The sequence below is a fragment of the Crocuta crocuta genome, unplaced genomic scaffold, assembly GCF_008692635.1.
Source record: "Crocuta crocuta isolate KB4526 unplaced genomic scaffold, BGI_CrCroc_1.0 scaffold233, whole genome shotgun sequence".
Lineage (NCBI taxonomy): Eukaryota > Metazoa > Chordata > Mammalia > Carnivora > Hyaenidae > Crocuta > Crocuta crocuta.
This window is the reverse complement of record NW_027529526.1, coordinates 8500325-8516893: the sequence shown is the minus strand read 5'-3', so window position 1 is coordinate 8516893 and position 16569 is coordinate 8500325. Positions and strand designations below refer to the sequence as shown.

Here is a 16569-nt window from a genome sequence, read left to right as displayed (position 1 = left end):
AAATTTAAAGAAAAATAATGATTATAATAGATAATAAAGTATAAGAACTTACTTTTTTGACCAACATAAGTATTTTCAATCTTATAACACTTTATTTATTTATTTAGAGAGAGCTCATGCACACAAGTTGGGGAGAGGTAGAAGGAGAGGGAGAGAGAAAATCTAAAGCAGGCTCCATGTCCAGCATGGAGCCCAGCACGGAGCTTGATCTTATGACCATTAGATAATGACCTGAGCAGAAATCAAGAGAGAGAGACTTAACTGACTGAGCCACTCAGGAGCGCCTAATCTTACAGCACTTGAAAAATATCATCTGGCTTGCCAATAGCACTTGATTTCTCTGTGCAGTCAATAGGATAATTATAGGGAAAGAATTTTGAAAATACATAATAAAGGCATTGCCATTGTTTCTTAGTTGATTATAGAAGCCAGAGATGAACCTAGTCCAGGGACTAAGGAATTTTTGAAACCTGGTGACAATGCAGTTTGTGAAGTCTGTTCTTACTGTATCTATAACCTTCTTTGCTCGTGTTCATCCCACAGGCCCTATGGAATAGCCATTGGCATTTTCTTAGGGTATAGAGAGATATTAGATTCTTCTTGGCTAATAAAGAAAGTTTAAGAGAAGGCATGAAAACTTATAGACAAAGGCAATAAAAAGATGTAGGAATAGAATAAAGGCACTGTTTGAGGTACTGAGAAATCTCCAACGCAAATTTCTGCTTTATTAAGCTATTAAATAAGGATACCCAGATAAGAAGGACCTTGACTGATTGCTTGGTGATCCCAAGGCCAACAAATGGAGCCAGTCTGCTGGACCTCTTATTGTCCTAGATGTTGCTCAGTTACATAGGGAGAAGAGGCAGAATCATTCACATCGAGAGATGCTACACTTAGCTAGACCTTAAGATGAGATTAAGCAAAGGCAGTTAAAAGAGGTAAGGCCGTCACGAGGGCTTGGGTAATTAATCTGACTAAGCCAGAATAAAGGCCATGATGCAGGCTTTGGAGCAGGTGGTAAAAGAGCAGTCAGCCTAGAGGATGTAAAAGCTGTTCAAGAGGCATTATAATAGCAGACCATATTTTAAAGAGAATAATGATAATGAATATTCTAAGACAAGAGTCTAAAATGCCAATAAGAAATCCAAAGTGAGGAAAGCTTAGACATCCAGATAAAGAGTTGGTGACTTGCAGGCATTTCCAAGTGGGTGTCCAACAGAGTCCTGTCTGGAAGACTCTCTTTTCTGTGCTACGTTCCAGAAAGCTCCATCCAGTACAGTCATGTACAGCTAGGGCAAGATGGATGGAGGGGAGAGATCTCTTGCCTCCGACTGCCTGCCTTGGACACTCGGAGGGCATTGGCACAGTTGTGGTAGCGTTCTTTCTCTCACTTTCCTACTTCTATGGTTTCCATCCCAGAAAGGTGGAGACAGCTGTTACTTATATTGAAGAACTGAATTTCAGGGGCACCTGGGTGTCTCAGTCCCTTAAGCCTTGGACTCTGGATTTCAGTTCAGGTCTTGATCTCACATGTTATCATGTCCCATGTCAGATTCTGTGCTGACAGTGTGGAGCCTGTTTGGGATTCTGTCTCCCTCTCTCTCTGATCCTCCCCACTCACCTGCTGTCTCTGTTTCTGTCTCTCTCTCAAAATAAATGCACATTAAAAAAAAGAATTTAATTTCAAAGAATAATAAACAGGTTAGGCTTCCAGATGTTTCCCTATGTCAATTCCACATAACTGAGGAATTATTGTCTCTTTTCAATATTAGAAGTTTAACAGGCTCTACGTTTTCCAAAGAAATGTTTAAACATGTGTATGATCCTTTTGTTTCACTGAACAGAATGCACAGAATACAATTTAGACTTTTCTTTATGACTCAGGATGGTTATTAAGATTATCAGTAATTGTGTTGCATGTTTTTGTGCTGTAAACCCAGGGATCTGCCTGGATGTTAGGCCCTAGAAGAGATCCAAGCCACTGTGCTTTTGGTTATTTAGTATGTATTCTGCACTCTGTGTTCAAATAATTTGCATAAATTTGGAATATTTTGTTCCTTGAAAGTTTAGCAGTGCTTGATGGTGAACCATCATCACAGGTTTTTATTTGTGAGATGATATTAAACTACTGATTCAGCTTCTTTAATGACTATAGAGCTATTTCAGTTTTTATTTCTTCCTGTGTCAGTTTTCTTTTTTTTTCTTTTTAATTTTTTTAAATGTTTTATTTATTTCTGAGAGAGAGAGAGAGAGACAGCGTGAGCAGGAGAGGGTTGGAGAGAAGGAGATACAGAATCGGAAGCAGGCTCCAGGCTCTGAGCTAGCCATCAGCTGTCCAGAACCCGACGCGGGGCTGGAACCCACAAACTGTGTGATCATGACCTGAGCCGAAGTCCAACACTTAATGAATGAGCTACCCAGGCGCCCCCCTGTGTCAGTTTTCATAAGCTATATTTTTCTGCAAATTTCTTCTTTTTATCGAAGTTTTCATATTTTTGTTAATAATATACTCTTACCTTTTTAAGATCTGTATCAACTATAATCATGTCTCTTTCTCCATTCCTAATATTGTTTATTTGTGGTTGTGGCAACTCTGTCTCTCTCTTTCAATCCTGCTTAAAAGTTTGTTAATCTGATTAGCCTTTTCAAAGAGCCATGCCTTGGCTTGATTAGTTAGTCATTTCTATGTATATTATATGCATATATAAATGTATATGTTGATCAAATTACTTATATAAAATATATATTTTATTAATTTATGTTCATATGTTTATTTTCATCTATAGTTTTATTCTGATATTTTTCCAACTACTCAGATATTTATCTCACTAACTTTTAGCTCTTCTTTCCAAGAATGGGATACTATATAATTTCTCATATTTTTTGCAAAATGTTTTAATTAGTTTAATTTTTATTTTTGAGGTATATGACAAAGATTCAATATTTGTATACATTGTGAAATGATAACCACAATAATTCCAGTTAACATCCATCACCTTTGTCACAAAAAATTTTTTCCTTGTGTTGAGAACTTTTAGGATTTAATCTTAGCAACTTTTAAATATGCAAGAGTATTATTTACTATGGTCACCATGTTGTACCTGTTGTTCCCATGACTTATTTATTTTATAACTGGAAGTTCATACCTTTTGACCCCCTTAACCCATTTTTCTCATCCCCCAACCCCAGGCAACGATCAATCTCTTTGTATCTGTGAGCTTCCTTTTCTTTTTCTTTTTTCTTTTCCTTTTTTTCCTTCTCTTTTCTTTCCTTCCCTTTTCTTTCTTTTATATTCCACATATAAGTGAGATCATACCATGTTTGTCTTTCTCTGTCTGATTCACTTCACTTGGCCTAAGACCCTTGAGGTCCATCCATATGGTGTTGTAAATGGCAAGATTTCATATTTTTATTTGATGACTGAATAATATTCCATTATAAATTGTCATTTTAAATTTTAAAATTTAAAATTTTAAAATTAAAAATTAAAAATTTAAAAATTTTAAAAATTTAAAATTTAAAATCCATATTCCATTATAAATATTCCATTTTATTTATTCTCCCATTGATGGACACTTAGGTTGTCTCCCATTCTTAGCTATTGTAAATAATGTTGCAATGAACAGGGGGTAACATATATCTTATTAAGTTAGTGCTTTTGTTTTCTTTGATTTTTGTTTTCCAAGAAGTAGAATTGCTGGATCAGTTTTGAGGAACCTCCATACTGTTTTCCATAGTGGCTACACCAATATATATTCCCACCAACAGTGCACAAAGACTCATCTCTTTTCTCTATATCCTTTCCAACACTTGTTATCTCTTGTTATTTTGATAATAGCTATTCTAACAGGTGCAAGATGATATCTTACTGTGGTCTTGATTTACATTTCCCTGATGCTTAGCATTGTTGAGCATCTCTTCATGTACCTGCTGGCCATGATGGAGAGATGTTTATTCTTTGGAAAGATGTTTATTCGGATCTTCTGCCTATTTTTAAACAGGATCGTTTGTGATTTTTTCTGCTACCAAGTTGTATTCTTTATATATTTTGGTTATTAATCACTTATCAGTTATATGATTTGCAAATATTTTCTCCCATTCAGTAGGTTGACTTTTCATTTTGTTGATGGGTTTCCCTTCCCATGCTGAGTCTTTTGAGTTTGATGTAGTCCCACTTGTTTATTTCTGCTTTTGGTTGATGATTCAAAAATCATCACCAAGATTTACGTTAAGGAGCTTACTATCTACATTTTCTTCTATGGGTTTTATGCTTTCAGGTCTAACATTCAAGTCTTTAAACCATTTTGAATTATTTTTTGTGTATGGTGTAAAAAAGTGGTCTAATTTTTGCATGTAGCTGCCCAGTTTTCCCAATACCATTTACTGAGGAGACTGTCTTTTCCCCGTTTTATATTCTTGGCTCATTTGTTGTAAATTAATTGACCTTATATGTGTGGGTTTATTTCTGGGCTCTCCATTTTGTTCCATTGACTTATGTGTCTGATTATATGCCAATACCATACGGTTTTAATTTACAACTTTTCTTAAGTACTGTTTTAGCTTTATTTAATAAAATGTAAAATGTAGCATATTTAGTATCATTCAATTTAAAATATTCTCAAATTTCCAGTATAATTTCTTTTATGAGCTATGTGTTATTTAGAAGTGTTACATTTCCAAAAATATGGCTTTTGTCTATAACTTTTAGATGTGGGTTTCTAATTGAATTCCATTGTAGTCAGAGAATATGTTCTGTATGATGTTAATCCTTGAAATTTGTTGAGTCTTGTATTGTTAGATGCAGTGTTCTCTATATGCCCATTAGATTCAATCTATTGATTGTGTTGGCCTATCAGTTCCTTGGAGAAATTTATTAAAATATTCCACATTACTAGAGCTGTTGATGTTTCCTTGTAATTCTGTCAACTTTTACTTTATATCAATCAAGGTTGTGAAATTAGATGCATTAAAACTTATAATTGTTATATATTCCTGATGAACTGCACATTGTAAAAATCTTTAATTGTACTAAGACATTTTGTAATAGTATTTTTTCTAATATTAACATAACTATAGCAACTTTCTTTTCATTGGCATTTGCCTGTCATGAATTTTTCTATCCATTTATATTTTAACCTTTCTGTTATTACATTTTAGACATGGTTTTTATAAGTATCCAACAGACAATTTAAAAAATCTAATTTTAAAAGGTTTGTCTTTTAACTTAGTCCATGTAAACTTACTGTGTTCACTCATATATTTGGATTTATTTCTACCATCTCCTATGTTTTCTCATATCCTTTCTGTTTCTATTTCTCCCTTTCTTACCATTTTCATATTTCATTTGTCCCCTCTACTTCTTTGGAAGTTATACTTTCTTTATCTATGATATTCATGGCTTCTAGAAATTTTAATATGCTCACTTCATCAAAATTGAAAGTCAACCCTATATACCTTCCACGCTCATTAACATATAGGCACTTGAGAACATTTTCATTACAATCACCTCCGCCCAATTTATTTGCAATTGTCATCATGCATGTAGTTTTAATAATCCCACAAGACATTACTATAGTGTTACTATCAACATTTCTTTAGATTTACTCATATATTTACTACTTTTTGAGCTAAGTATTTTACCTCAAATTTCCTTCTGGGATCATTTTCCTTACACTTTCCTTTATAATTTATTTTAGTGGCAAACTCTTAGCAGTTTTTGTATTTCAGAAAATGACTTTCTTTTATATATGTAAAAGACACAATGATTTTCTTTTTTCAGAAAATATTTAAGATATTATCTCATGATCTTCTGGATTCCATTACTGTCACTGAAAACTCAACTGTTATTCTAATTATCATTATTCAGTAATCTATCTTTTTTCTTTGGCTGCTCTCAGATCTTCTCTTTGTCTCTGGCATTCCCTATGATATGTCTAAGTGTGAATGTATTTGTAGTCATCTTACTTTGGACAGGTTGGCTTCCTGAATCTGAGGGTTGGTGTTTTTCACCAGCTTGGGAACATTTTCAGTCATTATCTCTTCAATTATTGCTTTTACCTAATCCTCACTTTTTATTATCTCCATTTGGAATTCTAAGATATTAGCTCTTTTCCCTCAATTCTACCTGTCTTTCAATTTCTTTTTTTTAATATGTATATTTTTTTCTTTGTATTCCTGGGAAGATTTCGAATAATTTCTTTAGGTATATTTCCCAGTTTACAATTTTTTCCTTTAATAAAATTCACCTGCATGTTTACTCCATCCATTAATTTAAACTTTTAATTTCCATTTTTATATTTATTATGTTTAAAATTCTATTTTTATCCCAAGATGACTAGTCTTACTAATAGTCTCTTTCTTCTTATTTACATTTCCAATCTCCTATTTATTTAAAACCAGTATACACCTTTGTTTGATACCCTGTGTCTGACAGAGTCTATACTTGAAGATTCTGTAGAACAAATTTGGCTGTCAAATGCTTTTGCTGGTGTTTGCTCTTGGTGCTTTCTTCTTCCCTTGTTTGTTTTGTGATTTTTTAAAAATGACACACTCCTATTCCTTGAAACTCTGCCTGCGGGAAGTTTTATGGCCTGGGTTAAAAGGGTCTTTCCCCAGAGAGGGTTTGTATACATTTTTGCAGATGCTTAAGAACTTCCAACGACTTTAAGTTAAATTCTACTCTTGAGATTTTTCTGGACCATGAAGTATTTTGATTTTATGTTATAAATCCAAGGAAGAGACTCACAGAGAAGAATTCTTCCTCTCTTCCCAGCAGAAAATTGAGACGGGCAATTTTCACTGCATCACGGGGGGGGGGGAAGGATGGGAGTATTTCTAGCTCCTTTTTATACTGAGATAATAGGCCTTTGGAGTAACCAGTTTTATTGGAGGTAAGGTGGGAGGCTGGGGGGGTTATTTTATTAGACTCTTCAAGTTGGGAAACCCTTAGGCTTTGTATCATGCCCTCTGTCCTCTGTGAAATTGAGAAATTGTAAGCCTAAAGTCACCAGGGTCTTCAAATATAGTAGACACAGGCTTTCTCTAGGTTCCTATTTTCACTCATGTTTTAATTTCCTTGGGTTGTTACAATAAAGCACATGCTGGATCTCCTAAAACCACAGATTTATTCTCTCACAGTTCTGGATGCCAAAAGTCTGAAAACAGGCACTGACAGGGCCACACTCTCTCCAAAGCCTTAGGACAGGATCCTTCCTGGCCTCTTCTAGCTTCTGGTGGCCCCAGACATTCCCTGGCACTCCTCCAACCTGTGCCTCCCTCTTCACATAGTCATCTCCCCTCTCTGCCTGTCTGTGTCCAAATTTTCCTTTTAAAAATCCATTCATATTGGATTAGGGCCACCACAACCCAGTATGACCTTGTCTTAACCTGATTACATTGGCAAAGACCCTATTTCCAAATGAGATCATATTCACAGGTACAGAGGGTTAGAACATCAACATGTTTCTGAGGAGAGTCAGTTCAATTTATAATAGTCTCTAACAATTTCTTAATTCCTTACCACCTCTTGAACGCTCTCTACTTCTATTTTAGCACTTTACAGCTATCATCTTTACAATCTTTCTGCCTTTTATTCCATGTTAGTTCTTATTGCTTGCTTTTCATCTGCTTGCCCCTAGCAACTCCCTTCTTTTTCCCCAATGAGTTGTGGAATTAGAAATCACGGGGAAAAAAAGGCTTATTGGAAATGAATACAAAATAAGAAAAAAGCTTTAAGTGGGGATTCAGTAGATATGATTATGAACACAGTACAAGGAAGTTACTGCATGGAAGCTGTCATACTTTTGGGGGGATGCGCAAAAGTCTTTTATCCCTAGATCACTGTGGTATATCTTCTTTTAAAAAAATATTTATTTGGAGAGCAAGCAAGTATGCATGAGCGGGAGAGGGGCAGAGAGCGAGGGAAAGAGAGAATCTTAAGCAGGCTCCATGCCCAGCTCAGCACAGAGCCCCACACAGGGCTTATCTCATGAACCATGTGATCATGACCTGAGCCTAAATCAAGAATCAGGTGCTTAACCAACTGAGCCACCCAGGCCTCCCTCACTATGGTATATCTATCTAGGCTTCCAAGTGATAAAGATTTGGGGTTGAATTTCTTCTATACCTCTTCTAAGTTGTATGACCTTGAGAACACAGGTAAACTCTTTAATTTGACAATTGTCTTATCCGTATAAAAGGGGTATGATAATAACTACTTTTTAGGGATATAGACGGATGGCATAGTTAGGTGCCAGAGCAGGTAGTGAATAGTTGTGCAAGTAACTATTTCTGTTTTCCAAATGGGCGAGGACTTTGAATATGTTGCCTTTGAATCAGAGAGATGAGAAAACAACACCTCTCCTTTTACAAACACTCCTGTGGAGATCCTAGATGAGGAAAGTGAGGCACTGGGATGTGAGCTCCTAACACGTGCTAGGAAGACGCTAATAACCACACAAAACGTGAAAATCTACTTTGGAGATAAAGAGCGGTTCGTAGAGGGGGGAGACTGGAATTCAAAGGAACTAGCCTCTCCCGTTCTCAGCTCTGCCAGCCAACAGGTCATTGGGTCCGTGCTTTCAAAACAGAACTTTCCTACAACTACGATGACACTTCAGCTCTGTCAGGTGGGAGGGAAGAGATGGAGAAGAAGAAAAGCCGGGCAATATTTTATACTGTATTTTCCACCCTGAACACAAAACCCCATGATTTTAGACATGTATTTGAAAGCCTCCCCAAAGCCCACACTCGAGAACAGCTTTATAATCTGGGCAAGGAAAAGCCAGAAGCCTCCCACCACCACATGACGGTCTCACATACGTGTGAAAAGCAGAGCTCACGTGTCTACTTCCTCTCTGAGTCCCCAGGCGTCCCTACCCAGAGAGCACGCGTACTGGAGGGGGCCCCACCTGCCCCGCCAATTCCTGGCAGCAGCCCCTCGTGCGAAGGAGTATGTGTGGGGGCGACCGTTTGCCCAGGAGCAGCACGGGACGGAGGCGGCAAGGACACACATGGTGAATGCACGACAGAGGTAGGGACAGCTGCCCGAGCGAGGGTGACACTGCAGGCGCTGTCCTCTCTGCATACATTAGCTCCCTCCAAAGCCCATGAATTTTGACTGCCTTCAAAGCAACTTCTCTGGGTTTCGGTGAACACAGGTGTCTAGAAGTGTTTCCTAAGCTCAGTTGCAGAGAGGCTGCTCCGGCTGCCTGTCTTCAGAGCCCCAGGGTGAAGTCTGGCAATAAGTCAAGTCCACACAGTGCTGATAGGACCACTGCAGAGGTGGTGAGACGCCTAGTCTCCCTTCAGGCAGGGCAGGGGTCAGTCCGGGGTTGGAGGGTGTGAGGTCTAAGGAAGTTAGAGGGAAGAGGAGGGTGTAGTCACGCTGGGGGCCTGAGTGGGAACTGGAAATACAGACACTGAAGCCAAAGGGGCGTGAGTCGGGTCATTAGTAGGAACCAGCCGGATGCTGGGGTGGTCTGCGTGGAAAGCTGGCAGCGTTGAGGGATATCTTGGATGACGGTCATGAACACTGTCGGGTACAAGGTCCTCTCCAAGGGCTGTCACACATGGATGTGTCAAGCTGCTTAAATTATGAATATTGGGGTTTTTTTGTGAGGACAGGACCATGGCCTAGACAGAAAGCTAGGCTTCCCTCTAGGATGAGGTCCTTCAATTGTCTCCATTATTACATTCCTGCCAACCACCTGGGGGCCTAATGTGTCCCTCAGACATGATGGGGAGGCATCATTTTGGAGTTATCTTTTCATGGTCCAGGAAAAACAGCCAGAGCCTAGGAAACGTTCCGGTGGGATGAGAAATTAAAACAATGCCTACTGTGCATTCACACTTCATGTTGATAGCTGCCAAACGGCCTCTATTTCAGGGCAGGATGGTGGCTACCTCTGAAGAGTGGTAGGAACAGGCCCAAGTGTCTGGCCAGCACATGGTGGGGTCAGAAAACAGAATGGAGTAAGCCGGGCTGTGTTTCGCTCTTTACAGCCCACAAGTTTTACTTCCATGGAGCCCTCTCTTGACAAAGTCTTTAGGAAAGTTCTCTGCACCACTGTGGAGGAGGCGGAGAATATGAGAGTGAGGAATTCCAAGAGGGGGGGTGACTCTGAGGGTCACTCTGGTCCAGCCACCCCTCAACGCCTGCAGGTCTCTTCCTGGAGCACATGTTCACTCGGCCCCAAGAGGCCTATATTTGGTTTTAACAAAGAGGTTGTTCCTGTAGTTGGGAGCTCGATTCTCCCATGTCCCCAGCCCTAGCCAAAGCAGGTTCTCAAGTCCTTTTCTTCCTGCAAATTCCATAGGTCCCCTCCTGTGTCTCTATCCTGTCCCCAAGCAGCCCCGATCACACACATGAAGCAACATTAGGGACAGACATTCAGCAACCCGAAGCCCCATTTCTCCACCTCCTAGGTTCCTTCCCCTTTTGGGGAGCTGAGCCAAGCCCTCTGGGTGAGAAACCTTGCTTACCCTGATCCCCAGCTCGACATTCTCGCCTCCGTAGACCTCCATGCCTTCGTCCAGTAAGCCGATCTCCTGGAAGTACTGCCGATCCACAATAAAGCAGCCAATGAGGGCAGGGCTCCTACAGGGGTGAGGAGAGATGGGCCAGCAGTTAGCAGAGGGGCTGCCAGAGGAGTAAGAGAAGTGGTGCCTTCCTACCAGGAGGCTCTGTTCTTCCTTGTTTTGCTGCGGAGCTGGTATGGGCCTTGTTCTCTGCCGACCCCTCCCAGGCCCACCTTCGGCAGCTGCTCTAGAGAGTCTGTTCCCTCAAGGCGGTGGGTAGCTCGCGCCCTGGGTTCTGCCATCATTCCAAGTAGAACTTGCAGGTGTGTTCGCCCAGAGACCTAGTACTCAGCCTGCAGAAGTGAATGTCTACTTCTCCAGCTGCCCTGACGCTTGAGTTCGGAGCTGCACAGTCACTGTTTTTGGGGACCCCTGCTACCTTCCTCACCCTTCCCCCACTTGCGTCCTGCCTGTCAGCCTTGGTTCACTTAGAAAGATTAGCTGGGGCTTTGGATGGCATGACAAACGATTTGCACTTTATCTGGAGGGAGAGGAGTGTCAGTGAGGAATTTTAAGCAGACTTTGGTAGGGGCAGAAATAAGTCGGCCAGAGAAAGACAGATACCATCTAATTTCACTCATACATGGAATTTAAGAAACAAAATAATTGAACCAAGAAAAAAAAAGACAAAAAACCAGACTCTTACGTGCAGAGAACAAACAGATCTGTGCTTTTATTATTATTTTTTTAATTAAAAAAATTTTTTTTAAATTTATTTCTAGGAGAGAGAGAGAGACAGCGTGAGCAGGGGAGGGTCAGAGAGAGAGGGAGACACAGAATCCAAAACAGGCTCCCGGCTCTGACAAGCACAAACTCACAAACCATGAGATCATGACCTGCGCCAAAGTCCGATGCTTAACCAACTAAGCCACCCAGGCGCCCCTTATTATTATTTTTTAATGTTTGTTTATTTTTGAGAGAGAGAAAGACAGACCGTGAGTGGGGGAGGGGCAGAGAGAGAGGGAGACACAGAATCCAAAACAGGCTCCCGGCTCTGACAAGCACAAACTCACAAACCATGAGATCATGACCTGAGCCAAAGTCAGATGCTTAACCAACTAAGCCACCCAGGCGTCCCAGATCTGTGCTTTTAAAAGGAATCTTCAGGGGCGCCTGGGTGGTTTAGTCGGTTAAGCATCCAGCTTTGGCCCAGGTCATGATCTCACGGTTCGTGGGTTCGAGCCCCGCATCGGGCTCTGTGCTGACATCTAGCTTAGAGCCTGGAGCCTGCTTCAGATTCTGTGTCTTCCTCTCTCTCTGACTTTCCCCTGCTCACGCAGTCTCTCTCTCTCTCTCAAAAATAAATAAAATATCTTAAAAAAAAAAAAAGGAATCTTCAGGCAGCTGTGGGGTGATGGACTGGGTGGAAACTGAGGAGTCCAGTTGGGGAGGTTGTTGCTATGTCCAGGGAGAAATGGTGAGGCCCTGGACCAGAGTGTCAGCAATGGACAGATGGGCTGTTGAAGGACACATGTTAACGTAAATCAACAGAACTTAGAAACAGATGAGCAGATGAGAGAGAAAGGGAGGACTCTGGATCCCGCTGGCTTTGTGGTTCGCATCGCAGTGGGGTGGGACTCATCCATCAACATGGGCCATGGAGGAGAAACTGGCTTCAGAAGGAAGAAGGATTCCCTATGGGGGAAATAGATCTGAAGGTGCCTGTGGGATACCGGGGGGAGATAACCAACAGTTATCTGAGGACATTGCCTGGGTCTTAGGCTGGAGCGACAGGCAGCTGGTCCCAGAGCTGGAAGGTCTTTCCTTAGGGACTGTCGGTGCAGGGCTCCCAGGCCGCGTCCAGGCACTCACTGAAGCACAGGACTTGGCCAGGAAGGATTCATATTAGGAGAATCAGCATGAGCGCAGGTGGCCTACACAAATGACTGAATTGTTCCACGGCACACAGCTGCCTTTTCTAGTCCTTGTATAGCATCTTATCAGCTGGTGGCTGAAGGATTTGAAGGGGGAGAGAAAGAAAAAGAGAAACGAATCCTCCACGATGAGAAAACTGTCAGTCACATGCAAATGGACCCATCTTTGAAACTGGAAACGCATCGAGGTGGAGAAGCAGCTATTTTGCAGGCCATTTCTTTGGACGATGATGCAGGCGGCTGCTCAGGCAGAGACTGGTGACTTGAGGCCCCTGCCCCTCCTCCTTTGAAATCACAGCATTTTGTTCCGGATGGGCCCACCTTCCCCAGACCGCAGGCGGCTGGGGAGGCCAACCCACTTCAATCCACTTCAATCCACTACTCCTAGAGCAGGCTGAGATCCTGCTGTAGTGGAGGATGCTTGACCCTGGCCTTGCAGGTGTGTGCTAGGAGAAAAACTCCCACCTGGCTGTGTGTCACTGAGGGAAGTTCCCTAGCCTCTCTGAGCCTCTGATTCCATATCTATGAAACAGAATCAACTATATCCTCATGAGGATTGAATTAAATACTGTAAAACCTTGAAAACCTGTAGGACATAATTGTTAGTTGAAAAATCATTTGAAAGGATGCATCTGCACCATGAAGAAGCCTGGAGAACCTCCTCTGTAAATGCATGATGGTTTACAAACATCAGTCCAGGGATGCCCGGATGGCTCAGTTGGTTAAGTGTCCAACTTTGGCTCAGGTCATGATCTCATGGTTCATGAGTTCAAGCCCCACATTGGGCTCTGTGCTCACAGCTCAGAGCCTGGAGCTGGCTTCTGATTCTGTGTTTCTGTCTCTCTCTGCCCCTCCTCCGCTCATGTTCTGTTTTTCTCTCTCTTTCAAAAATAAACAAATATTATTTTTAAAAAAAACCATCAGTCCAGAATAGCGAGCAGAGTGAAGTCTCAGCCTTTCCCTCAACATTCCTGAAATGTGGACTATTTCCACACAGTGCTCCAAGACGTGCCAGAAGGGGCCTTCCCCATTTGGCCAAACCCACTCGGGGAAACAGCAGAATCTAAAACAGTTACTGCGGAATGAACACAGACTACCTCAGGCAGTCTATTACTTATTAACCAGCCAGGGTATGAAGTAGACCCCATCAGCCTGCAAGTGTTATTGATTTATTCCTTACCTCTTTCCCAAAAAGATCAGAAAGAGCTTATGAAAAAATGTACAATACACTGAAATACAAAACACATACATGACTGAAAAGACCAAGGGGTCACAACAAATTGGGAGCCAGTCAAAATGCATGTGCAGCGTTAGGACCTCCTTCACAGATTTTAAGGTAGACCCACGGGGGCACCTGGGTGGCTCAATTAGTTAAGCGCCTGTCTCTTGGTTTCAGCTCAGGTCATGATCTCACAATTTGTGGGTTCAAGTCCCACATCGGGCTCCATGCTAGCAGCGTGGATCCTGCTTGGGATTCTCTCTCTCCCTCTCTCTCTGCCCCTCACCTACTCACTCTCTCTGTCTCTCTCTCAAAAATAAATAAACTTAGGGGTGCCTGTGTGGCTCAGTCAGTTAAGCATCTGACTTCGGGTCAGGTCATAATCTCACGGTTCATGGGTTTGAGCCCCGCACCGGGCTCTGTACTGACAGCTACCTCAGAGCCTGGAAACTGCTTCAGATTCTGTATCTCCCTCTCTCTCTGACCCTCCCCTGCTCACGCTGTCTCTCTCTCTCTCTCAGAAATTAAAACGTTAAAAAATATAAATAAACTTAAAAAAAATTTAAAGTAGACCCACAAAATGACACTGGGCTTCCTGGTAGCCAAGATGAAAATGAGCAAACATGTCTTAGGAATAAGATTTATAGTTCCCATGTGAGAATATCACACAAATTCCTTGGAGATAACAAGATTTTCTTTGACTAGCAGCAGTCAGTTTAAAAGAAACTTCTCATGTCAGTGTTCTTAGAGGTCACTCTGGGCCATAGTGAGCAACCATCTCAAAAATGTCACCTTAGAATGCAATAGAAGCTATCTCTGGGCTCTTTTGATAGCTTACATCATGCGGACAAAGCACTGACATACAGCTCCAAGGAAACAGGAGCCAACATGGGCAAGGTATATTTGTATAACCCCCAGCTTTCTGTGCGGTTGTATTTATCTAGGGATAAAATTAGTGCTATTTTCTCTCAGCCAAGTTTTTGATGAAAGTTAGGTGTTGAAAACTTTGAGACCATATTCTCTCTCAAGGACCTGAATTTTAATTCAGGTTTACTACAACCAGGCTGACACATTTAAAGATGAGCAGAACAAAGCAGCGAATATCAGTGCAGTCTTCTGCAAGAACACTCCTTGGATGACAATATACTTCCTTCCAGTAGCATTCAGCTCACCTAGGGGCCAAATTCAGCCATGGCAGTTCTGAGCTCAACAGTGGGCATCTATGTGGATGACAACTAGATGTGGAATCTAGCCGACCTAGGTTTGGATCCTGGCTCCACTGCCCACAGCCTGTGGCAGGGCCGTTCTTCTTTGTCCATTTTATGAGTTGTCCTCATCTTATACAACAGGGATGACCCAAGGAGCTGTCAAAAGGCTATAATGAGGAGCAAATGAAACTGTGTTTAAGAGGCCCTTGCACACAGTGACCTCCAAACATATTTAACAACACAAAATTGTGGTGTAGGGGCTATGGGTAACCGAGGCAACTGCAGGAAAGCTAGGTGGTTCTCTTTCACCTTGTTTTAAATGTGACTATAGTTTTTCTTCTGGCAAGGAAAGATGTGATCTCAGATATTAATCACCCACTTTCAATTAAATTTTTCATCATCTTTCTCCCTCATGTAATACAAAGCAACATCGGTTTCTAATCTCCTCTTTCATTCCAAGAATTGTCCCCTAGGCCACCTCTGGTGCCATCTGTGTGTTTAACGAGCAGGACTCTGCAGAGAGCATAAAGGCACCTGATCTGTGATTAACCAGACAGAAATAAGGGCTGGTGTGGTAGCTGTTTCAGGAGTCCTGATGCACAGAACAGAGGCTGCACAATGGAATCCTTTGGGTGTCTGTGAAGGCAGCGGTGAAGGGAGAAAGAGTTTGGGGTCTTTAAAATGCAGTCTGAAGCCACTTTTGACTGAGTCCTACAGGATAACTTGAATATCAGCAAGGCATACAAGGTGCTGTGAGGTCTGGTCTTGCCTCTCTGCCCCCCCAGCCTCATTGCCTGGGGCTGCCTCCTCCTGGTCCTCCTCTCAAAGGTCCCTTTAAACCTCCTCTGTGTCCAGGAACTCACTCTGCTTCTTCACACACGAGCGCCCCTGCCCCAGCTGGCAATCTCCTATATGCACTTCAAAACAAGTGCAAACGTTAGTCTCTGAAAAAGATTCTCCCCACTTCCCATGCAGTTTCCTCCAGTAACAATTTGTTCTTCCAATTATTTTGTCTGTCTTCACTAGACTTGAGGCTTTTAGGGGCAGGAATTGAATCTTAATCCCCCTGGATCCCCACCACCCACCAACCACTGCAGCTGGTACTCAGGGGGTATCCTATTGCGACGTGCAGAAATGAGTAACTCTGAGCCTCTGAATAGATGCTGGTGCCATGGTTCTTTTGAAAGGGGTCATCAGGGCCTGTATGCAGTGACTGAGGTCATTTGTGATTCCCTTCTGGTCCCCACCCCCACCCCGTCATCCCACAGTGGGGCTGGAGTTTGGCGAGCTCCTGCCTAGAAGCCAAGGCGGGGAGAGCCGCAGGAAGGATGCTTTACCTGATTGGGGCGGTAGAATTCTCCAGCTTCCACCAGGCTTTGGGGGGGTTCAGGTAGCGGCACCACAGCTCCCAGTCAAAGCCCTGGGCGGCCAGCGGGTACTCTTCTATCTCAAAGTTGTCATACTTGATGTTGTCAAAGGATGGGGAGATGATCCGCTTCCGGTTCTCCTTTATGCGGGTGAGCACAGGTTCAGCCCTGGGCGAGAGGGAGGGGGAGGACGGTAACTGCTTCCAAGGTGTCAGACTGGTGACCCCTACAGCTCCTCCTCCCCCCGCCCCTGCAGGAAAATGAAAAAACACCTGGCCATCTGCTCCAGGAGTGCTGTTCTGCCTCCAGGGAAGGAGTCCCAA

At 42.3% G+C, this 16569-nt stretch overlaps 1 protein-coding gene across 1 annotated transcript in view; it reads right to left on the bottom strand.

Moving 5' to 3' along the window:
- GALNT18 (polypeptide N-acetylgalactosaminyltransferase 18) overlaps positions 1–16569 on the bottom strand; it is a 355226-nt gene that overhangs the window by 83426 nt on the left and 255231 nt on the right. The window contains exons 5-6 of the mRNA XM_077761194.1: positions 16217–16414; positions 10483–10597 (exon numbers count right to left, since the gene is read on the bottom strand). Coding sequence (XP_077617320.1) covers positions 10483–10597; positions 16217–16414 — 313 coding nt within the window. The remainder of the gene's footprint in view (positions 1–10482; positions 10598–16216; positions 16415–16569) is intronic.